The 25,200-nt window shown below is 45.5% G+C and overlaps 1 protein-coding gene across 5 annotated transcripts in view; it reads right to left on the bottom strand.

The window, feature by feature from the left end:
* The window catches only part of TNIK (TRAF2 and NCK interacting kinase), a 417,539-nt gene that overhangs the window by 123,699 nt on the left and 268,640 nt on the right, over nt 1-25,200 (bottom strand). For all 5 annotated transcript variants that reach the window (XM_006155057.3, XM_027774424.1, XM_027774425.1 and 2 more), the window contains 5 exons: nt 23,669-23,779; nt 19,801-19,891; nt 17,303-17,433; nt 5,226-5,280; nt 3,176-3,254 (listed from right to left, as the gene is read on the bottom strand). In XM_006155057.3, the coding sequence (XP_006155119.1) occupies nt 3,176-3,254; nt 5,226-5,280; nt 17,303-17,433; nt 19,801-19,891; nt 23,669-23,779 (467 nt within the window). The remainder of the gene's footprint in view (nt 1-3,175; nt 3,255-5,225; nt 5,281-17,302; nt 17,434-19,800; nt 19,892-23,668; nt 23,780-25,200) is intronic.

Here is a 25,200-nt window from a genome sequence, read left to right as displayed (position 1 = left end):
TGACAGCTCGGTGGCTGGTGGTGGTGTGGAGACAGAGCGAGAGTCCCTCAGATTCCTTCCAGAGACCCCTGATTCATCGGCTGAGTGTCTGAGTGCCCAGTGGCACCCCAGCCTCTCCACATCTGACAGGAAGGAAGAGCAGGGTTAGTTAGTGGTGGTGGTCTCCTTTCCTTCCACAGCGACGGCATGAAAGAGGTGCTCCTGCCTTTCTTTCCTTAAAAAGCACAAGGAAAAGAATGCTCACACTAAGAGTCTAGGATATGCCTTGTATGTGGTAGACTCAATAAGGTGGACTGAAAATTGCCACCAACTGAATGCCTGTAATGAAGAGGTCTCGCGGTCTCTTGCACAGTGGCGCCCCCTTTGGTAATGCCTTGACATACACACTAAGAACAGTGCATGTGGCCTGACAGCTCATTTGGATAAAAAAGAACAGGAAATAAAGAACATTTGTAGTTGTTCTTTTTTTTTGGGGGGGGGGAGGGTTGGGAAATGGGAAGGGAAAATACAGAAAAAAAGGAAAATATGGGACCGGCAGATGGCATAGAGGCTAAGGTGGCTGAATCCCACATGGCCGACTCCGTGGTTTGAGTCCTGGACCCGGCAGCAAAAAAATGGAGAAGGGATTGTGGCTTAGCCATCCCCCATGGGGTGTTTCCTCCCTTTCCCTCTCTGCCTCTTTCTGTCTCTCCAGTGAGCGCACATACCCTATGGCAAAAATCTAACAAAACAAAACAAAACAAACAGAAAAAGGAATATGAATAGAATGTTCCTTTCATTGCAAACACTTCAAACACCGGAGCCTATTCAGGCAAACCCTAACCTATTTCACATTGCTTTGGGCCTGGTCTTTTAAGACAGAACTCGGAAGCGCTTACACATTTTCTCTTAAAGACTGGAATCCTCTGACACTTGGAAATGGGAGCCACACCGAGGTCCTGTGACCTGTGGTTGGTGGCTGCACGATCACCTCTCGCAGGCTGAGATCCGAGTGAGAAACCATGCCTGGGCAGGGGGTTACTCTGCCTGCTCACTCCCAAACATTTGAATTATCGACCCTTCCCTGTCCCACTGCACGGAGTCCTACTCCTATCTGGCTTTCCTTCTGAGCTCCTTCGGCTGAGATGGAACAGCTCTGGCCTCGCCGTTCTTGGGCTCCGCAACTCCCTCCAGGATTATCAAAATTAGTTCTTGACAGAGATTTGCAGCAAAATCAGCCTCTTTACTCAAAGCCTGTATCTTTTATTATTTATGTACCATTTATTTATGTATTTATTGGTTGTGATTATCAAGTTGCCCAGTCTGGGGTTCAAACCATGGTCAGCCATGTGAGAATCCAGCGCCTTAAACACCACTCCACTGGTTGGCCCCGAAGTCTGTATTTCTCAAAGAAGGGCAGTGACCTTTCTGCATCAGAGTTGATGAAGACCCACACTGGTGCAGAGGCTGTTCACTCACGTTCTGAGGGGTCAGGGGGTCATGCAAAGGGGCAGTCAGACCATGGGTAAGACCCAAACAGAACAAGCTGACGATCCACTGACACCGGCCCTGGAGTCGGGAGAGGTTGCTGCTGAGCCGGAAAATCTCTCATCTTAGGAGGGAGCAGGAGCTCCTCAGCAAGGCAGTGATGCAGAACCCTTGCACACACACACACACACACACACACACACACACACCAAAATGCAGTGCTCAGCCTCCATACTAGTGTTAACAGTTCATACACTGATTTTCAAAGTAAGGTGCGTGGCCACACTGTGCTGGTGGGTGGCCAGGGTGCCCTCCTCTCCAGCAGGGAATGGGGAGCAGAAGACGGGACAGGGAGCAGGCCAGTGAAGCCCACCGTGCATGGCAGGCTCCCTAGGCCCTGCACAGGGCTCGGCAGTGTTGCCCTCCTTTCCGGGGAGAGAACTGAGCTGGATCTTCTCCCTGGGAGTCTGCTCCAAGGAGAAGTGAGGACGCAGGGCTCTGGGTGCTTGCCGTCAGGTGCTGTGGATACCCAATAGAGGGCTGTTGCTGGGGAGAAATGCCCTGCAAAGGGAGGGAGGGGCGGAGGGTGCTCTGCCTGCTGGTTGCCAATAGCAACTCTCACTCTCCCGCACAGCCTTGTCGTCTCTCCTCTGCACAGTGTGCCTTTCTGTCAACCCACCAGGGTTGCTGTGTCATTTCTAGGTAACTGGTCTTAGCTAAGCTGCTCACTGGATGGGGCAGGGTGGACCTGTGGGTGGGAAACATGAGGGCCCCTCGTCAGGAGTCTGACCATGAAGTGGGATGAAAGGGGCAAAAGGGTCATGCCCCTTCATGGTCTAGCTGCCTCACGTTTGTCTTCAGAAAAAGGATAGGCATTGGCCACGTGCTAGATGAGGCTTCAAGACTCCATCAGGGAGGGCACACCATTTTCATTGGGGGAGAGGAGGAAGCTATGATTTTGTGTTAATAGAATGACAATATGATTTGAAGGGCTAAGTACACAAGAAAGTCAGAAGTCGACAACTGACTTAACCTGAAGAACTGTCTTCGCCAGACTTCAGCCCATCATACACGGTCCATGTCGTCTTTGCCACCCTCACAATGCTCATTCTACTATTCACGTAGTACTTTCTTTAAATTAAGTCACCTCTGTATGTGAATAAGCTTATTAAGAGGAAAGGTTATGCCACTGCCCAGAAGAGGAGGCCAGTATTACCCGTCACGAAGGGAAGCCAAAAGTAAAAGTACAAGGCTTCGAGTGTCCACGCGTGGGCCTGGGCACCATCTCCGATACGCCCAGGTGCGAATACGCGTTAGGGAGTCAGCGTCTTAGGAACAGAAAGGAAGCCGGCCACTATAATGGCCTGGCTGTCTAAAGGATCGCCCTCTCTGATCAAATGTCCTGTGCTCCCAGGAAAGCCACCACTCGGGTCACAAATCCATACGCCTCCATGTGTTACATGGACTCCACCCTCCACTCAAGCTGAAGCAGCTTCCCTCGGACGCGTGGAGGCCCGACTTTCTGTAGCAATGGCAGGCCGCTCAGCATGGACGGTAAGCTGAATACAGCATGTGAAAAGTCTTTACCACGTTTTAATATGTATCAGTCTAGTCCTGTCAGCAGGACCCAGGGGGTTGAGCTAATCCAAAAGAGAATCCCAGGAAAACGTCACCCTTAGATCTGCAAAACACCGAAGACCGAACTCACCACTTCTTAGACTTCAGCCGAGGTGCCGGGTTCCGGGGGATGAGGAAGAGGGCTCTCATGGGGTGCATGTCACAGAGAGCTGAAAGACACCAAGACAAGGGCCGGCCCCAGTTAGGAGGCCAACCCAGGCCGGCCCGTCGTGCTGTGCAGACGCTGCTGCTAAATGACTCTTCAAGCCCACACGTGGCAGTGAGCATGGAACCAGAAGACCCAGAAGCTTCCACTTGGTGAGCCTTTCAGAGAGCTGAAGTCTATTACAGGAGCCTGATAAATTACAATACGTTTCAAACTGACATTGTTAACTTTTCTCTGGAATATATTTTTACTTCATCTTTAAGGAAACTAAGTTAATGGGTTGACAACCAGTCATCTCTGCTGTAAATAACCACCTGACATTCAAAATAAACATCAGCTGGTAACTACAAGAGAGAAGGTAAGCTGTTTTTAATTAAGGGAGCTGCCATAAAATAAAAGATATTAGAAAATCCAGTTTATTTCTCAAACATGGGTCATCCAAATGCAGTATTATCTGCATAGATTTTTGGAGTCTGAAGCACTACCCCAGAATACCATTCTCTGTTTCTAGATATCCAAAATGGCTTTTCGTTTTTTTTTGTTTGTTTGTTTTGTTTTTAAATTCATTGGCCCCAGGAAGACCAGAGGATGAAATCAAATAGAGTCTAGCAGATAAACAAAGTTATAAAAATTTTCATCTTGTAAATATGACATTAGTGTGTACAGTAAAAGCATACATAATTCTTTCTAAAATAAAAATATTTTATTAGTTTAATTTCCAAACATCTGGGGGTATTTTTATTTGTAGCATATATGCTCCCTAAGAGCCAAAAAAATTCTGTGAGTTGAAGTTTATTTTTAGTCCCATCTAGCACTCACCAAGAACCATAATACGGTTTGAAGACTACAGTATATTATTTCTCTGATTCATAAATGCCTATTAGCATTGTGAATGAGGATAGCTTTTTTCAACCAACACTCCAAATCAATCATCCTACGAATGAATCCCATCCATTTTATCTAATAGCTCTACCAACTCTAGACTGAAAAATCAGATGATGATAACTTGAAGGCAAAAACTCGTGAGTCTAACAATCTGGCATGCAGAAGGAGGGCCTGTCCCAGGCCTGGTGTTTCGAGAAGCGGGCAGTATTAAACATGCAATGATACACAGGGGAAAATTCCTCCATGAAAGGGAAGAGAGAAGGAGCCAGGCAGGGTGGGAGTCACCAGGGTGCTATGCGAGGCTGACTGACTGCAGGAGAGAGGGAGCGAGGGAGGTGTCCAGACAGTGCTGCAGTCCACGGCAGGCCCTGCAGAGTCCCAGGGATTACTTGAGTAAGAGTTGCTGTGAGGGAACCCCGTATCTTCCAAGGAAAGGCCTGCCTAGTCTCCCTGCTGTGCTTAGTTGCTGAGGAGTAGTGGCCTTTGGGAAGAGTGGCCTCCTGCCGATGCAGAGGCCAGCACCCTCAGTCACTTACGCCTCCCACAGAGGCATCTGTGCAGCCCCTTCGGGCCACCCAGAGCAGCTCTGCAGTGCTGTGTTCTGATCTCAGGGAACTCGAGAGCTTCTCAGGGTGGCCACGCTCCCTCAAACGACAGCAGGGAAACCTAACATGCTAAACATCGGGCTTAAAGAAGAGTGATGGCAATCGAGCACACGTCTTTGTGACCCAAGCTCAGGACATCAGCTTTCAGTTTCTGTGCTTTGGAGTTTGCAGTCATTGTGGGCTGGTCACAGTCTAACGTTGGTGCAGAGGAGTCCCAGTGTAAAGGACACACGGAATCTGCAAGACAAAGAGGACTCCCCAAAGTTCGCTCCCCCCCCCTTTTTCCTCCTAGAAATGGGATCACTGCACTGCTCTGAAATGAATGGATTCCTGGTTGATTTAAGATGACTCTGCTTTCTAAATATGACAGCTCGCTTCCATGCCGGGCTCGGTGTAGCAGAAGGAAAGCGACTGCAGCTCCTGGCGAGAAACCGGCACCCACCGAGCGGACCAGCAGCAGCTTCCACCCCGGGGGAGGTACTTACGGGGAGCACCTTCTGCCATCTCAATGGCGGTGATGCCCAAAGACCACAAGTCGCTCTGAAAAAGAAGGAAAGCACAGACACAGGCATGAATCGAGCCAACCAAGGACAACCTGGTTCAACCCGGGAACTGCTTCAGAACTGCCCCCGGAAAGTCATTCAGCTGCTGGCCAACCGTTGCTCCCAACCAGCTTCAGAGCACCACCGGCCCCATTCACGCTCACTGCCAGTACCTTTCACGGTGCCTGACACATGGTACGTTTCCAATAAGTGCTTGGAAAATGAATATAAGGCTGTTACAAATGGACTCATCACTGAATTTCTCTGTCAGTTGAACTACATGAGAATGCTCCTATGTGACTGTTGGGCCGTCGGGAAAGTTAGGATGCATTTTTGCACAGAAACACGTAGGAAAATACGTCGTGACTTCCCTGACGACCTAATATTTCTAATGCGTGTGCGGAGCTGTAATCGCATGCATTAAGTATACCATTTGGTAGGGTGTGGCATGCATGTGCATACTCTATACGCCCATCACTACAATCAAAGAGAAAACATCTCCACCACTCCCGGAAGAGCCCACTTGCCCTTCTTGAGTCCCTCCCTCCTTTTCTTCCAGTCCCCAAACCCACTCCCTTGTCCCTAGGCAACCAATGATCTGTTTTCTGTCACCCTGGACCAACTTGTGTCTTCCAAAGTTCTAGATCAACACCGTCATACAATATGTGGTGTTTCTTAATCCGGTTTCTTCATTTAGCATGTTTCTGAGTCCGTCCATGGTACAGCACGCCTCAGAGCCCTGGTCCTTTCCCCTGCTGTGTAGAATTCCATTGCAGAGCAATTCACAATCCGCGCCTGCACCCACTTGTTGATGGACATCTGGATTGCTCCCAGCTTGGGCTGTCACACGTAGCGCGGCTACAACCGTAGGTATACAAGTCTGTGGGTGTGTACTTGGGTATATGGCTTTACTTCTTTTGCGTAAATATCTAGGAATGGGATGGCTGGACCCTACAGCAGGTGTTATTTACATTCGGCTGATTTTGACCTATAAAGCAGCCATTCCGTATGGATTAACCTAGTATAAATGAGGACATGGAGACTTTTGGATGTTCGCTGATGTATCTCTTGTGCTTAGAACAGAGGTGGGTACAGTGGCAGGTGTTCAAAATATGCATGGAACAGATAAATGAATGTATTCTACCTTATACCAGACTAATAGTAAAATAGAGCCTCTAATCTTTCTTTTTCTCAGACTAACTTTCATGCTCTGGTCAGAATGTCCTAAGTCAAAACTTACACTCTACCTGTGGACTCTCAGTCCCTGATAACATGCTTCTCCCACACCATGTTTATGGCTCAGTCATCTCTAAATATTGCGTGGGAGGTGGCAAATCACGAGGGGGAGAAAAACTAGGCAGACAACTTCAGAGAGGAGCTTGCAGCCTCAATTTCACAGTAGATGGGCAAGAAAATCTAATAAGAAATGTGGTTCAATGGAGTTCACATAGAGTCTCACTCTTCTCTTGTTTTAAATACCTCATGCATCTTGTACATTATTTGAAATCCTCACCTGTAACCTTGCTCAGATTAGAGAGATCAGAGTTATTGCTATTCCCATCCAACAAACGTCAAGGCCATGTGAAAAAGAGATGTAATTGGAAGAGAAATGAGAAACCCATGCTCAGTCATCCCCTAGAACTCAGTTTCTCAGTACCCTGTGAATGACGTTCAGGCCTGTTCAGTGCTGGGGCAGAGGCCTGGACGATGGAGGGAGCCTTCTGAAGGCATCTGGTCTACCACCAAAGTGCAATCTACCTTAGAGCAGGTGGCTGACACATGCTAACCTCAAACGGGGCATCTGGTCTACCACCAAAGTGCAATCTACCTTAGAGCAGGCGGCTGACACATGCTAACCTCAAACTGGGCCCACGAGGCAATTCCTCACATGTTCCTAGTTCAACTGGGGTAACAAGTCACCTTCACAATAGCACCACCAGATTCCAAGTGGTTTTCTGCATACACCACAGCTCAAGAAGGCAGCTCTTGTCTTCTGTCTATGTTCTATTTCACGACATAGTCAAAGGTTTTCATTGAACACACACACACGCGCGCGCGCGCACACTATTTTTACATAGCCAAACAAGTGACCGAGTGTTCTCGCAGGTGCTCGTCTTCCTTACTGAGGCCATTTCCGGAGCTAATGGGGCAGGCATGGCCGTTTACTGCAGGAGGCTCGACAGCGGCAACTGGTAAAGATGAACACACAGCTCTCCTGTACCTGGGGTTTTATGATTGATACCCAAAGATGATCATTTGGGAACATGACGACAACAATGAGTCACTCCCTATGCAGGAGATGCAAAACAGGAAACAGCAAAAATGGCCTGGAAATGGTGGGTCAGCTCCAAAGGTCTTTGTGCTATTTCTAGAAGAAACAGCAGGCCTTCGTAGTTTTGCCAGCCTTGCCCCAATATCCCAACGACAGGTGGACACAGGCTCTAGCCCCTAACTGCACAGTCGGGTCAAACGAAAATGGCTTTCAAGGCTAGAAAGCTTTGCGCTAGTTTGAAACCAACATGCTAGAAAGAAAGCCATGGCACTGGGACAGGAAGGACTCTAGGTCAGGCATCGAACTGGAAAGAAAATATTCAGAAAGCCCAGGCACCCTTCTGCCTTTGGTCTTGGCTCTCTTGCTGTGAGCAACACTCAAGTCTGACCCTGCCTTCCCAGTGACGGCAGGTGGATCCTCCCCTCCATACAGTCTGTCGAATCCCACGTTCCCGGTCAGGGCCACTGCAAGCTCCCCCAGCACTGCCCTTTGCCCTGTTTGTCCCCACAGAACTGGCTGTCTTCTAACACACCATGCTTCTTCACTTCCCATTTACCACATTATTTTTAGAGAGATTTTTGCTATAAGGTGTGTGCACTCGCCAGAGAGACAGAAAAGGAGAAATCATACACAGACACGCACACCCGAGGGGATGGACACACCACCATCCCTTCTCATCCATTCTCCTCTTGGGATCTTGGGAAATACACTCACACGTGCCCAGTGTGAGTTTCAAGTCACCGGGTCTGGGACTCGAACCGTGGTCAACTATGTGAGAGTCCAGTAGTGTAACTATTACGCCATCTGCTAGCTCCTATTTACTACATTTTGTTTCTACTGTTTGCACCCCTTATCTCCAACACACACACACACACACACACACACACGAGGCCCCCAAAGCAGGGATCTTTGTTGTACCTGGAACACAGGAGTCCCTGAGTAAGTGTCTGTGGGATGAATGAACAAGTGAAAGATACGAGAGAGCAACGTCAGCGTCCAGGCTGGCTGTCCTTGCAGATCATCTTGTTGAAGCTTTTGTTTCACAGACGAGGGAAGTGACTTGCCCAAGACCCTAAGACTCAGCTCCAGGTTCTGAACAGAACTGGGTCTCCAGTCTCCTCTACCAGTCCCCTCTTAATTATCACCAATGGAAGAACTTGAGATTCACAATGTTTTTTGTTAACTAGGGGCTCATCAAATATTCCTTCTGGATTTCTGCTTTGTTTACAGGTTACGAAAGTTACCACAGTTCAATGGAGGTGTGGAGATTCGGTGAGGCACCCCGGTTTCGTGCTAAAACTTGCCTTATCATCCGGTCTGGATTCAAACCCAGGTTCCTAATTTAGAATGGGTAGAATGCGGCTTTCTCAGCATCACCATGCAGGTAATGGACATGCAGGTATTTAGGCAGGCTTCCGAGCACAAAATCTGCACACCAGGGGCAGAAGAATGTCAGTCTCCTTCTCCGCTACTGTTAGCGGAGCCTGCCTTCGACTGCCCGTAGTCTCCTGTGAGTTCACTCCACGTGGCTGTGCCAGATACTGTTTGCCGGGTAGCTGAGAAGGCGTCAGAGCTCAGGAAGTGACGCCCGCCTATCCCACCTCTTGTAGTAAGAACTGTAGTCGGGCATGTGAAATAGGTCAGGCCAATGAGACACAGCAAATGTCTCTTGGGAACTTTCGCTTTTCCTGAAATAAGGGACAAACACAGCTAGTGTCTCGCCAGCTCTTCCTCATTTCTTAATGTTTTAAATAAAAAACATGATATCTGGAGCTATCGCATCCATATTGCGACCATGAGGTAATAGTCTGCAAATGAAGGATGATAAGGTGGGAAGTAGGAGCCTGGGTTTCTGAAGACACCGAGCCACCATCAATCAGCCCTGGATTCTAGACTTCCTAAGTAATAATATGTGCACCGCAATAGTCTGAGAAAGCATATTGTGACAGTGAGAAAGGGAGGAAGTCTCTTGTTGGGTGATCCGGGATGTACCCCACAGGCTGCAGGAAGGATAAATGGAGAAATGTCTCCTTTGATTAGTACAGACCCTCTCGGACTCCCACCTGGGCAGCCTCTCCCCCAACCCTCAAAACACCCCCTTTAAAGCAAAGGTCACACTGTCCCAACTACTTCTGCATCCTTCAAGTCACATGCCCAGGCCAAATACTGCCGCTTCGTTAAGCCTTCATTTGATGTCACTTCTTCCGCTGGCATTCTCTTGTTTTTAAAAAGGAACATTTATATTCCAGGCCATATAGACCCAAAGCTGCTTGTAAGCCACACTTAACTGCCCATGCTAGAAAGCCATAAATGTCCTTGACGGGCCCTGTTTAAACCTTTGGCTACATTAGCGAGTCTCAAAGACACTTCAGAACTTAAATACAGGAGGAAATGCTCCAATTACAACTGGCAAGACAAAGCACAGGGGATGAGAAAGGGAAGAGGGAGGAACAAGATGAGGGGGTCGGGGAGAGATAAGTTTCCTTCGTGGCCACGGTGTGACTCATTTTGGCAGGAGCTGGGTAATTCATTATTCCAGAGGTGCTGTGCAGCCTGGCCTGCGGCATGATTAATAGCCCCAGTCCTGTGTGTGTTACAAATGGAACGGAGACAAATTCTAGTGTCTCTGAGAAGGCAGAGGCAAGACACAGCTTCCTGGGAGGGGGTGAGGGGCTGGCTGGCAGACAGACAACGTGAGCAGAACGAGGGAGCATTCCTCCTGGGGCTGGGCTGCTCCACGCGGTGAGGGACAGCAATACCCCGGGTGCCAGGACCAGCCGTACCAGGGCAGAGAGGCAGCGAGGCACAGGAAAGAACCCAGGGCACACCTCGCGGCAGAAAGAACTTGCACCTGCAGTCAGGCAGCCCTAGGTGTGACTTCCAGCTCGAACACGACTAGCTTGGCGACTGGAGGCAAGCCACTCGACAGCTCTGAGCCCTTTCCTCAGCTGTCATGTGAAGGGTTGGCATGAAATGTCAATAAGATGATGCACACCCAGGGCCTAGTACTAGCATTTAACGACATGGGTGCAGACAGACTCACAGGACGCGTTCTCGTCGCCTGGAGGCTCGGCCAGCAAGTCCAAGCTAGGGAAGGTGGCAGCTTAGGTACTCCATGGCTCTCACAGAAAGCACGAGGACAAGGCAGGCACAAAGAAGCTGCCAGGAAGCAGAGAGGAAAATGCATGTCCTCCTTCCTTCCTGAGTCGCCGTCTCCCTCTATCGCCCCCTGCTGGCCGAGCCTGGTAAGTCAAGTGGGCGAGCAGAAAGGAGACGGGAGAGTCCTGCAGTTAACCCCAAAGCAGAGGGACACACAGCCGTCTAGAGCAGAGTAATCAGCAGCTCAGCGGTGAGCACAACCAGCACAGAGGATTCTACCGAGTTTCACAGGCTAGAAAACAGTCCGGCTGGGTAACTGATTTGCTGTTAATTTATTCTTCCAGAAGTGCGCCAACTGGGAAAAGGATTTGCATACACAGTGTGCCTTGTTCCCAAGGACAACATCTTAATCCAGTGGTAGGAGTTACAGAAGGCGTATTTTAACCCCACAGAAGCAGGAAGTTCGAAATGTGAAACACCAGATAACATTGAACCATACGACAGTGCTGGGATTTGACGTTCTAAACAGAAATACTTTGAGATTATACAGAAAGCCCCAAACCCCGCTGTGAGGCACTGCATTATTTTTATGAACTAACTCACTTTATGATAATATCACCTTGTAGCATACAACGAATTATTCCCATCTTATACAGGCCTGGAAGGGTTAAATATTGGGTTGTCAGAAAAGCTAGGATGCATTTTTTGCCTAGAAAAACATAGAGCAACTTTTCCGACGACCCCATAACTTCCCTGAGGTATGGCTATTTCCCCTGAGCAAACAGGAGGCCAAGTCTACGTTTTAAACTGGTCCTGTGTGACTTCTAAAGACCGACTCTCATTCATCACGTCTGATACTCACACATCGCTTTTCATACAGAGAGAACCAAGGTGGGGAGGTCAGGGTCGCGGAGGGTGTTTGAGCAGAGGTCAAGGTCATAATCCCATGTCACACAGGAAACAAACCGAACGGACAGCGTTCGTCCTTCCTCCTCTTAGACTTGTTCCCTGACCGAGGGGAACGTGTTAAGAGAAGGGCTTACTCTCTTCCACTGAGATCGGCAGGTCACCAGGAGGAGGCACTGGCCTGTCAGACTAACAAATACCACACAGGTGGGTGTGAACCCGGAGCCACAGAGATGTGGTTAGGAGTTCCCACTTGCCACTGGTGATACTAACAAAGCAATGTACCTCCTCCCTTCCGACGGCTAGGGAAGGACTATAGCTTGATCTCTGTGACCCAGGCCAGGACTGGCTCCAGAGTGTAAATGCGCCCTTCTGCAGTCACTGTTCTCCCAGGGCACACCCTGCAGGCAGCGACTCTCATGAGGCAAGCTGCTCACTTTAACCCCAGCGGAGCCTCTTCCTCAGAGGAGGCAGGTCCACTCTGCCCAAATAACACCAAGCATCAGCGGCACAGGAGAGTAAGGACTCTCTGCAGCCAGAGCACTGTATGCACCCAGGATCTGGAGGAGACGCCTGCGTCTGCAAATGGTTTGTACACCTGTGTGAGAGCTGGCATGAAACAGGTCAGGTGAACAACGCACATCGTCAGCAGAGATCAGGCCTGCGGACAGGACCGCGCAGGAAGTGGAAGGGAGGGGTGGGCCATTGCTCTCTCTCCTCTGACTTCACCAGCTCAATATGAGAGCAGGGACGGTCTGGGGCAGAAACCATAGCGACAGAGCAGAAAGATGGAGAAACTAAACCCTTCAAGTCCTTCCCTGATGTGGCCTGCTTGGAGATAAGCACTATGGGGTCTTTCCAGGTTCTTTCCAGATTTCCTGTGTGAGTGAGATGTGTCTGTGAGTGTGTGAGTGTGTGTGTGTGTGAGCATTTCCTCCATGAAGAGGAAAGGGGCAGGAAGATTACATCTGGCGTACTGTACTGCAGGCTGCTTTTTGCACCTAACACTCTCGGTTGGGATCTGTCCAAATTCAATATATATGTTCCCTCGTTGCTGACATGGCCACATGGTAGTCCACTGGATAAATGTCCTAGTGTTTATTTTTTTATTTGATTTGATTAGGTTGTATTTCATTTTATCTTAAATTTTTAGTTATTTTACTCTAAGGAATATGCTTTTGCTGGGGAGAGACAGAGAAGGTATGAAATTACCCTCCGGAGAGATGGCCATGCCTCAATCCCTTCTCCTCTATTCTCCTCTTGGGATTTAGGGCATGCATACGCAGGAGCCCAGTGTGTTTTTCAAGCTGTTCAGTCTGGGACTCAAACCATGCCATTGGCCATGTGGGGTCCAGTGCCTTAACCACCACGCCACCTGCTGGCCTTCTAGTCTACTCAACCAGCTCTCTCTGGATGGGCGTTTGACTACTGAGAACTCTCTTTAGTGGGTGTTTCTGTTAAAGTAGCAAATATGCAGGGATGAAATGCGCAGTGGACCCCTTCTAACTGAAATAAAAGTCAAAGTAAGTTTTAAAAATAACAATTTAAACAGCCTAGGAATTTTGAACAGGTTTATTAATTTCAAATCTTTTGAATGCTTATTATGAAGCAAGAAAGCTTTCATTACTGCCCCGCATACTTATCAGGAAAATGAAACCTTTCCTTTCACTTGAAGTGTTTTGACAGAATTTCTGAAAACAAGAAAGGAAGGGCTCTGGGGGAAGCCGGCACGCCAGGCGAACGCGATTGCAGCGCTCCTCCTCAGAGGAAGGCCTGTTTGGGAGCGTTACCGACTGCGTCCGGGAGATAGCACACAGACCAGGCTGCAGCGAGCAGCAGGAGCTCTCCAGAAAACTCTCCTACAGAGGCCCTGTCATGCTGAATCACTTCAGTTTATTTTAAAAGAACAACTTACAGGAGTTTTTAAAAACATCTTTGATACATCAAATAATAAAGAGCTAATAAGTAATCACCAATAAATAATAAGTCAATTAAAACTATACGATACTTTCCCCTTTTGTGTTTTGTCTGCATTTTAAAGCAAGGACTCTACTAAATCCAGGAGGCTTCACGTCTTCTTTTACTCTAAGCGCATGCTCTGGGTAGAAAGTATCCACAACACAAGAGAACAAGGCGTTGACATCAGCTTGAGTCAAAAGGACTACGAGACAGGGACCAGCAGTTAGTGTAATGGCTATGTCGCTGGACTCCCATGTAGTTGACTGCGGTTCAAGTCCTGGACCCAGTGGCCTAAACTCACGCTGGGCGCGTGTGCGTGTGTGCCCAAGATCCCGAGAGGAGAACAGAGGAGAAGGGATTGCAGCGTGGCCATCCCCCCTGGGGGGTGATTTCTCGCTTTCTATCTCTCTGTCCCTCTCTTTCCTTCTGGCGAGCGCACAAGGCCTATAGCAAAAACCTCTCCAGAAAAAAAAAAAAAGAAAAAGAAAAAAGGACCACGAGACACAAGACTGAATACCGAGCTCTGACAGTGTCTCCACTGAACTCTCCAGTCGGAACCTGCAGGGACAGAGCCCGGCGAATTCCATACACACGTCAGGTATGCCGTAAACACACGTTGAGTGAATGACTAAAGGATTTTGAAAATCAATGTATTGTTATGTTGTTTCCTGGACACAAGTCATATCCCTAAAAATACGAAATAGAAAAATTGATAAGCTACGGTGTCTCCCCCCAAAAAATGTATAAAGATCATTTAAAGATTAGCTTCTTCGGTAAAATTGAGAAGTAGTTGAAATAAATCTTCAAAGATCCCCCAAACCTTCCTTTCTGCCTGGTCTTCCTGACTTGAGCTGTTGTCATGCTTTGTATTTCACTCGTGACGAGGGACCAGTGGCCTTCAGGTTCTTTTCCCCCCTTTTGTGCAAACACTGTGACATTTGTGCCTAGGTCTAAATGACCGATATGGTTCAAACTGTTCTCTCTATAGGATTCTTATTTTTTGATGAAAGACACAGAAATTAATCTTCCCTTGTTTTCATGTCTCAGGGTGCTTTGACAGTCACACGGCACCTCCGGAACCCCAATGTCACACTGCAGCAAGATTTCCTCCTGAGCTACTCACACACCAGGCTCTGTCCACTCCTGGAGCTAGGTATCGGCCCCGAAGACGTCACGCTGATCCCAGACTATAGTCCTGAGCTATAATTTGAGGAAAGAGGACTGAGATAATCAGTTTAAATCCAAGCTTTGGCTTGGTCAGAAGAACGTCCTCTTCTAGTTACTCTGGTGAAAACAAGTCAGTCCCAGGGATCTGCTTTACGTCACAGAACAAAACGCCCATATAAATGCGGCCAATCACAATACTAGTTAGTTTTTTTTTTTTTCCTTTCGAGAGATATTTTTGCTATAGAGCACGTGTGCTCGCCAGAGAAACAGAAAGCAAGAAGTCACCTACCGAGGGGATGGCCACACTGCAATCCCCTCTCCTCTCCTCTCCTCTCCGAATTTTGGGCATGCACGCACATGTGCCCAGCATGAGCTTTAAGTGACTGGATCTGGGATGTGAACCATGGTCAACTATCTGGGAGTCCAGCAACAGAACCATTATGGCATCTGCTGGCCTCACAATACTTAAAAGTTGAAGCAAGAGGAGAATCTGAGGAAAGACATTAAGGAGAAAAATAGAGGCAAGGCAGTTACGGGACAAAGAAATAGGCCATTATCTGTTGCAGATAACACGTATAGTATTCTCAACTGGACTGGTGAGAAATGTATACTTGTTGGAATACTCCCTTTGCAAGCTAAGTGACACATGTGATAGAATGTATAAAAGAAATCGAAACAAAAAAATATAAAAAAATATGTTTAAGCTGAGAGTAAAGAGTCTAAAACACTCTAATTTCCCATGGCATGTTATAAAGTGGTCTAAAACATCAGGTCACAAATGTAGAACCAGTTGGCACTTGTACGTGTGACTTCAATTTGAAGAACTGTTATGGCCAATTACGGGCACATATCTGGCCTAGGATGTGCATTCTGTAGTGGCTCCTCTGCTGGGTTCTGCAAATGGAATGATTTAAGTGGCCTTATCATTAGCAGTTTAAATATGTGACATCTATTTTGGCAGGCGATTAATTTTTAACTTGGCAGCTGTTTTCAGACAGACTGTTGTCAGGTTATTACAGTGACTAACTTTGAAGTAAGGAAGAGATTTACAGTAGATTGTTATGTTTTCAAATCTTTGAGCTTGCATCTCCCCAAAGAAGCAAATAATTTTGTCAATGCCCTGAGACACTGGATCCTGAAGACACTGCAGTGTTGGCATCTTTGTGACCTGATTTATTGAATAACCCCATATTCTGGAGGACTAAACATGTTCTTTTGAAGAGCAATACTTCAGACACACGCTCCAGAGGTATTTGGTTGATAAACTGGACATTTATCTAGAAGTACATTACAGAGGGACAGGTATACGACAGGTATACACTGGGCAGAACCCTACATAGAGGGCTGGGAGGCCTAGGCTCAAGTCCTAGCTCTAAGAAGATCACTAAATACGTGAGCACTTACAGAAACCTCTGGCCTCACTTGACTTATATGTGATGATGAGGGTATTTTGAGAGGGTTACTAAAGTCCTTTGGTGAAAAGTCTATTCACCTTCTAAACCAGTCCAGGTAGTATCGAGTTTTGCCCCAGGTTGTCCTGTGATTTACACAAAGACCATGGGGTGTCTCTCTGCCTGGTGCATGGCCCAACATTTCTTAGACCCCATTGCTCCCGATTTTATTGCCGTGACTTTTAGCCACAGCTCATGAGAAAGAAGTGTCACCTGACCTCAACGGCTGATGGAGCCGTAACCCAAACTTATATTCAACACCTGGCTAGCATCATAGAAAAGAGGAGGATGCTCCAGACAAGGGTACAGCTGTCACCACTATGTCAGTGCTGCTTTGAATTTACAGCAAGTTTCTAGTTACAAGACAAAGTGACTCGTCCCAAGTCCAATTTCTGGGAAATACTACTCCACGCTACAGCAACAGCACAAAGCCCTTACCAACAACCCGCTTGACTCTTCTCTCTCGGAAGACAGTCGCTAGATTTTGAGCAATGTACCGTCGAATCAGTCTAATTACTCTTAATAAAAAATGACCCAAAGCAAAAATTCAGACCTTGGTTTCTTCTAATATAACATGCTAGCAGATTATATACTTTCCCAAAAATCTAAACTGTAACCAAAGCAGAAATCTAATCTATTTTCCTCTGAAAAGAAGAGCAAATTCTAAAGAATGTAAAATATGATTTAACCTTTAGTTTTAAACTTTTTTAAATGAACAGTCAATAGGATATGATGTGCTGGTTCACTGAAAGACTTTCACTTATGTCTCTTTTCTTTTTTTTTTTTAGAGGTTTTTGCTATAGGGTGTGTGTACTCGCCAGACAGACAGAGAGAGACAAAGACAGAAAGTGAGAAATCACCCCCCAGGGGGGATGGTCACACCGCAATCCCTTCTCCTCCGTTCTCCTCTTGGGATCTTGGGCACGCACGCACACGCGCCCGGCATGAGTTTAAGCCACCGGATCCAGGAGTCCAGCGACAAAGCCATTACGCTAACTGCTGGTCCCCATTTACATTTATTTAATCATTTTAAATTCCAACAGTATTTTGGGGCTTACTCTTTGGGTCACATGCATCATGAATCCAATGGCATGTGAACATTCTACCATCGTGAGACCCAGGACGGGCTGACAGGCACGGTTCTGAAACGTAAGGAGAAGCCATACCTTGAAATCATATGTGGCATCTGGGTTTTCGTCACAGGCGATAACTTCTGGGGCCATCCAGTATGGAGTCCCAATGAACGTATTCCTTCTGCCCACTGTTCTGTCAAGCTGGGCACTGACTCCAAAGTCCACTATTTAAGAGGAGATATATGAATAAAGGTTAAGCTTTAATGATGAAAATGAATGTGTATTTTTTTATTATGGTAAGATAAACATAAGATTTATTATTGTAGACATTTTCAAACATCCCCGTTTATAGCATTATATACATTCACATCATTGTGTAAGCATTACCACCATTTATCTCTGGAACTCTTTTATCTTCTCCAGCTGAAACTCTGTACCTGTTAAACTATAAGTTCCCCTCATGCCCCAGTCCCTGGAAATTACTCTGTTTTTCTGTCTCTATGAATCTGACTACTCAAGGTATCTCGTATGGATGAAATCATAATTTTGTGACTGGCTTATTTCATTTAGCATAATGCCTTCTAAGTTCATCCCTACTGTGGCATGTGTCAGAATCTCCCTCCTTTTGAGGGCTAACTAATATTCATGCTTGTGTATCCACTTAGCTGCTGATAGGCAATCAAGTTGCTCCTACCTTTTTTTTTTTTCTTTTGAGAGATTTTCGCTATAGGGCACGTGCGCTCGCCAGACAGAGAGAGACAGAGAGACAGAAAGCGAGAAATCACCCCCCACGGGGGATGGTCACGCCGCAATCCCTTCTCCTCCATTCTCCTCTCGGGATCTTGGGCACGCACGCACATGCGCCCGGCATGAGTTTTAAGCCACCGGGTCCAGGACGCGAACCGCGGTCGACTACGTGGGAATCCAGCGACATAGCCATTATGCTCACTGCTGGTCCCCGCTCCTACCTTTTTAATACTGTGAATGTGTAGTTTCTGATTGCATGGATACATAGATGGAGTGTGCAAACGAGGAAAGCACAGAACGTTACACTCTGTTATACTAAGGCTGCGGCGGTGTCCAAACCAGGTGTGAAGCAAAGGCAAGACTGGCTTCCAGAAAAGGTGGCGTTGAGGGGGACAAAAAGGGTGATGAAGCGCTGAGGTCCGAGTCAGGCTGCCTGGGTTTACGTTTCTGCATGAACTGGTGGTGTGACCTAGGTTACCAGATCGGCTTCTTTGAGCTGCGGTTTCCTGCTGTGTAACAGTGTAACATGAGGGTGATGCATCCACGTAACGCTGCTCTGACGTTTATGTGCATAATCGATATAAACGTGTCTTATACAGGGCCGAGAAGACAGTATTTTCAACAAGTAACTGTGAATGAGTGAGGAGTGGAGATCCTGAGGGCAGCTTACCTGGCTGGCACATAGACAACTGCCCGGCCTACTCACTATATGCTTTGGTTTTTAAAAGAGAACACGCATGGAGTTGCATGGAGATGCAAGTGTGGCCCCCGACGCTAACTAAAACAAATGAAAAGTATATATTGTAATGAAAAGGAGGGGCGAATGTTTGGGATATAAGAACAGAAGATAATTCAGTTTCTTTGAAAATAAATAATCATATGCACAGTGATTCTTTTTTTTTAAAAGATGACTAACTAAGTAGCATATAAGATATTTGGCAATTCATGCCAAACAGGTAAATGCATGTGGAGATTCTCTCCTTAATCTGAACAGTTCAACATTTGTTGTGGGAAGGGCTCTAACAAAGATGCCAGAGAACAGGATTCCCCACTGATCACTCTGGCAGCCGAAAGTGGGGTAATCAGCATGTGCCCAGAGGAGACTATAGACATTTTGTACAGTGCCCTAGATAATAATGAAATCAAAGTAAATATAACTTAAACGTACCAGAATATAGCAGAAATTGATTATTCTAAATATGTCTAACTATGGATATTTTCAGTGAAAAAAAAATAAGATCATCTGCGTTCTGTTATAGCAGCAACAATATAAATAAACTATAAGATACAGGGGACCTCTTCAAGGTTCATCACTCCTAATCTTTACTGGAAAAAAGTCTCAATTATTCTACACATAGATTAAATTGATAGTGTTGTTTGCCATATGAAAGACAATACATTTCTCAAAATGCTGTTAGAAAATAAATAGACAAAGAGGGACCAAGAGTTGGCATAATGGCTATGTTGCTAGACTCCCATGTAGTTGACTGAGGTTCGAGTCCCGGACCCAGTGGCTTAAACTCACACTGGGCGTGTGTGCATGTGTGTCTAAGATCCCGAGAGGAGAAGAGAGGAGAAGGGATTGTGGCATGACCATCTCCCCTGGGGGGTGATTTCTTGCTTTCTGTCTCTCTGTCTGTCTCTGTCTGTCTGGCGAGCATACATGCCCTATAGCAAAAACCTCTCCAAAAAAAGAAAATAAATAGACAAAGAATTTTTCTTTCCATTTTGAGGACAATATTCTTTAAATCCACAGTGAAAAACTTCCATAAAGTGTAAAACACAGGCTGTTGCAAAAAACCTCAATTCCTAAAATCCCTAGACTCACTGGGTTCAACTCTTACCTAGTTTAACTTCTGCATTTTCAGTCAGCAACACATTTTGCCCTTTAATATCTCGATGGATCACTTTATGCTGGTGCAGATGACTCAGCCCCTGGAATGGTGGAGAGTTGAGAAGCGTTAACAGGAACGTCAGCCAAGATGCAATCAACTGTTTTGGATAGTAGTGGCCCACAAACGAGCTGCACTTACTCAGAGATACTCTCAGAACCGTGTTCACACCTTTCATGTGCTCACAGTGCTGCTCTGAGTTATAGGCAACTGATCCACATCAATGGAAGCACGCAGGCAGCCCCTGCCACGCACGGTGCTGTGTTAAACCAAACGCTTGCATGTAGGATCTGACCTTAGGCATGCACAGAGTGATACAGTCTGATGCACCTGAGATTCACAGTATCATGAACAGTGAGGACCGAACGGGCCGAGTGTGTTACAGAAACATCTGTACAGTCTCTACACTGAAAATTAAAATTACCCTGACTTAACTGGATCTTCACCTTTTGGGGGAGCAACATTTGAATTAAAATGTAAACGTTACCTTACATAATACAATTTTAATTAAGCACTATAAAATATCTCTTAAGCCAGCCAAGAAGATTCTCATTGACTTCAGCCAATGTGGCTCACGTTGGAAAGAAAAGTAATTTCTATTTCCCTTGCTGGCATTTTCATTGTTATTTTTAGTGCGTTATATTTGTGTCTTTGTGCTCATTATGTGAGACGATGATTCGGTGTCTCCAAACCTGACTGTGTTCTCTTTCTCCACGAGTTATTGATCTGGGCATCTTTGTGATGTGAGTTCTACAAGCTATAGGCCTACTCGAAGGTAGTCACCTGTTTTTCAGATAAATGATAACCTAAAGGAATCTAAAACTGGAGTCGTGAAGCAAATTATGTTATGCCAACATCTGATAACCTAAAGTACTGGGTTCCCAAGTGCTGTCATTTTATTATTTATTTTGGCTCTTTTAATTTTCCTTCACAACAAAACCATGGCATGAAAGACGAGGTTGACACAAAATGAGACAAAAACCATGAATCGCTGTGTTGGAGACATTCAGCTTGAGACTCCAGATGTCCAAAAAGATTCATATATACCTTTAGGAACATCAGTTTAAGCTGTGTGACAGGACAGTTTGAAGTGTCATAAAAAAAAAAAATGACTTTCTATCTAGTCAGTTTGACTCAAGGTAAGACATTCAACAGTTTTAAATCTGGTTTTCACAGCACACAAACTCCCCAAAAAGTCCTTAAGAGAGGGACTGAGGATCCTGTTCCCTCCTTCACCACTGAAGGGGTTGGAAAGACACCAGAGCTCACAATGAGCTGAAGGCTATGTTTCATGAGGTCTCCCAGTGCACGCAAGGACATCTCAGAAACTTCTGTAGTCAGGGACATCAGGTGATCAGAGGTTTCATCTAACAAATCACCTTATCTCACATGCTGTGTCATTTGGGAGAAAGTCCTAGAAGGAGGAAACCCCCACAGTTTCCACACACAGTGTTGAGAGATGCCCCTGGGGCGAAACATCCCTGCTGCTCTCACACTGAGCTCCTGCAGGGTTACCCAGCAGGGCAGAGAGGCACATGGAGGAGCACCAGCCCCGGAAAATGACAGGTGGTTAGCACCCATGAGTGGTTCGATGACTAAATAATCCACCTGGCTCTCTCGCAGCAAAATTTTAAGTCAGAAATGGGAATGAAGTTCATACAACGGCATATCAAGACAACTTGGAGCTAAACACCAGACATGGAGGAGACCAACAGCCAGGCCCCTTGCTTTCCCTTCACATTTGTTTTGTGTTCTGTTTAAGAGATGATTTTGCCTCCTCCAAGCCGTAGAGGTATTATCCCAGGATTTTTTCCAGGAGCTTTAGTTGTTCTGTCTTTCCCATTTACATCTATAGTCCAGCTAGAATAAAGTTTTGAATATGGTATAAAGCAGGAGTTGAGCTCCACGCTCTCACCAGGCCATTGGACTGACCAGTATGATCACTGCTCAGCACCCTTTCCTCACACGCAGAAGCATTTCCTTCATCATAAACAAGGAGTCCGCATGGCCTGAGTCACTTCCTAGACTCTCGAGTCAGTTCCTTGGCCATCATGTAACCTTGGAACAATATTATTCTGTCTTAATTACTTAGTAGCTTTATAATAACTCCTCCACTTTGTTCTTCTTCAAGATTGCTCTGGTTATTCACGGCCCTTTGCAGTTTCATATATTTTTACAAAATTATCTTGTCAACTTCCACAAATATACCATCAGGGACTTTAGTTGGGACTTCAATGAAACCATGAATCAAATTGGGAGAAATTACATCTTTACAGTAGAGAGCATTTTAATGAAATGGTATATACTTCCATTTATTAAGGTCTTTAATTTCTCTCAATAATAATTTGTAGTCTTTAGGATAAAAGTTAGTCGTATCTTTCTGTAAATCTATAAGTATTTGATTATTTTTTATGCTACGTCAATGTTGTCATTTTTAAATCTCATTTTCTATGTGTCTCCTTTGCATTTAATGAATCTACTGACCTACTTTGCATTTAATGAATAGACATAATCTGTTTATGCCTTCCTTCTTAAATTCTGTCAATTCATCCTTCCATCCACAGCACATCATCTGTCTCTCAAAGCATATGTTAGACGCATAATGAAGAACATTTTTAACTTTTGTTCCTTTCAATTAAGAAGGCAGAGCTTATAAATAAGTAATGATTGCCAGACAGAACTAGTGGGAATGCTCAGTGGACATATAATGGCCTCCATGTTAGTAGCAAGAGATAACTAAACTAGGCTGAATGAACGGAAAGATACCCACATACCTTCTTCTTGAACTGAGCTCTACAAATTTGACAGTATTGTGCAGATTGCCTGACTGTGGAATCTATGGGCAAACAGGCATAGTCTTGTCCAGCTATCTTGATTAATTTAATTGATTAAGTCCCCAAGACTTCTAAGAGGTAAACTCCATTAAACTAGATTGTATGTACAGAAACAACTAAAGTCGCAGTATCCATATGGACTTTAAGTGGTGGGAAGGCATTATATTAGTTACAAACTTTCACAAATAGATAACTCAAGTGAGTAGTCAAAATAGCTCTTCAAATAATCCATATCCTAAGTGAGACTCTTTCTGATCTAAAATCAGATTTCCAGTAGAAAATGTCATTAAAGACTGCAGTAGGATATGTAGCCCCAGCTAGGTGCTATTTTATAGGATGCGTAAAGTTAGACTTGTGTTCATGGAAATGTGTGTGTCACCTGTGTTTGCTAGGAGGGTATTTGGATTGATTAGGGTCTTTGGTGATTCAATAAAATGTGGGGGTAAAACAGTATAGAAAGCAAACATAGATACCAGAGACAGTGAGGGAGGAGAGTGGGAGATGGCAGAGGGTAAGAGATAGGGAATCAAGGATGGGGGGAACAAAAGCAAAACATACAGAAAACAAGAAGTGGAAGATCATTTGCTGACAATAACATGTTTGTTGATGTGCTTGATTGAGACAATATACAGTGTACTCTGGATGGAAAATCTCACTTTATATGCTGTAATGATGTACAGTGAATGAATGCAAATAAATAAATTGGAAAGAAAAAAAAGAAAATGTCACTAAAAATGATATTTACCTTTCCTTGCTAAGGGAAATCTTTAGCTGTCACCCTCTAAGTAAAACTGCATGACCAATAATTAGAACGGCCCAGCACACCAAATGACGCCCCCCACCGCCCCTATGAGAAGGTGTCTCTAAGACATGCCTGCTATGTTTGTGAATGTCACTAGAAGTCTAGAACAAAGACAGCACTCTCTACGTTATACTGTGTTTCCCACAGACTTTAGGCGGTAAGCCAGTCCTCCCGGGTCACCTACCCGTAAGATCTCTCGGCAGATGTACGCGGTCCACTCCTCTTTCAACGTGTTCCCTTTTGTGTTCTTGATCAAGTCCGTAACAGAGCCGGCGCCACAAAACTCCATCACCAACTGGCAAAGGGAGAAAACAAGCCGTGTTATGGGTGCACCTCGCCGACGCCCCTAGGTTGGGTTAAGCCAGCACAGGTGTTCCAAGTGGCTGCGATGGACTGTCACTCCTGAGAGAAGGAGGGATCATAAGAACTGTATATAAGACACAGACTCTTACCTTCTTTTCTTCCAAAATGATAGGAAAGGTTATTTGCAATTTTTTTAAACATTTAAGTTATATTTGGAAATTTAGGAAGATCTCTGGGTTCTATGTATTTTTTAAAATGGGGGCTCAGACATGGTTGAGAGCATGTCTGTGTTTTTACCTAGCAGTCAAACTCATCCCTCCCATAAAAGTAGGATCATCCTGCCGGGAAGAAGTATGGTTCTCCAGGTTCCCGAGTTAGGCCGATGGAAGCCACACTGTTTATGCGATTGGTTTGTAAGTGGCACTGTACGCATCGGAGTGAGGACTATCTGTTTTTAATTAACTTCAGCAAATGTTCCCAGGAGGTTGGACACATCAAATAAATTCAATAAACAATAAACTCTAATTTAGCACCTTTCATCCAAAAAGCTCCAAGTGCTCTATAAATATAAACTCATTATAGTACTCAGCAACTTTATAAAACAGGCAGAAAATAAACATTGCCCAACCTTAACAGGGAAGTAGAGACCAGAAGGGAAAAAGCAATCTATGTGCTTTTACATCCATTTTGTAGGCCTAGAAAAACACATCCGTTTCCATCTTTTCCTTCCTCAAAAAAAGGGTCTTCAATAAATATCAGCTAATTGAGCATTTATAGCATTTTTTCATAGGTATATAAAAAAATTCGAAGGGTTGGTTCTGTTGTGCAGTGGTTAAGCACTGTGCGTGAAGAGCTGGATCCCACGTGACTAACCACGGTTCAAATCCTGGCCCTGGTGGCTTGAAAAACATGCTGGGTACATGTGTGTATAACTGGAATCCTGATGGAATAGAGTAGAGAAAGAGGACTGCAGCGTGACGGGACCCACGAGGGGGTGCTTTGGTTTTTACTCTCTTTTTTTAAGAGTACATGCTCTCTCTAGCAATTAAAAAAAAAATCACAATAACCAGCAATCATTTTCCCACTTGATACTAGAGACAGAACTAAAACAAGGCCATAATAAAATCGCACTGCCAGTTTGGGTTTTGTACAGACGTATATTTCTGATAGCAGCTTTGTGTCACCAGGTCCTTAAAGATTTCCCACCAAACTACACAATCTTCACGCAGAAATCGCTTTCTTCCTCTTTGTATGCCTAATGGAAACTCAATAAAATCTTGTGAAATGAGTCCCAGGAATGAGTTTCCAATGTTCATTCTGACTTATCTTCTTATGATTCCAAGAACAAGGGAAACCCTCCCATCTTCTCCAAAGAGCCATCCGAAGTGTTGAGACCTATCAGAAGGCTCTGTA

This window comes from Tupaia chinensis, unplaced genomic scaffold (assembly GCF_000334495.1).
Source record: "Tupaia chinensis unplaced genomic scaffold, TupChi_1.0 Scaffold000430_1, whole genome shotgun sequence".
Taxonomy (NCBI): domain Eukaryota; kingdom Metazoa; phylum Chordata; class Mammalia; order Scandentia; family Tupaiidae; genus Tupaia; species Tupaia belangeri.
This window is presented reverse-complemented; position numbering and strand designations above follow the sequence as displayed.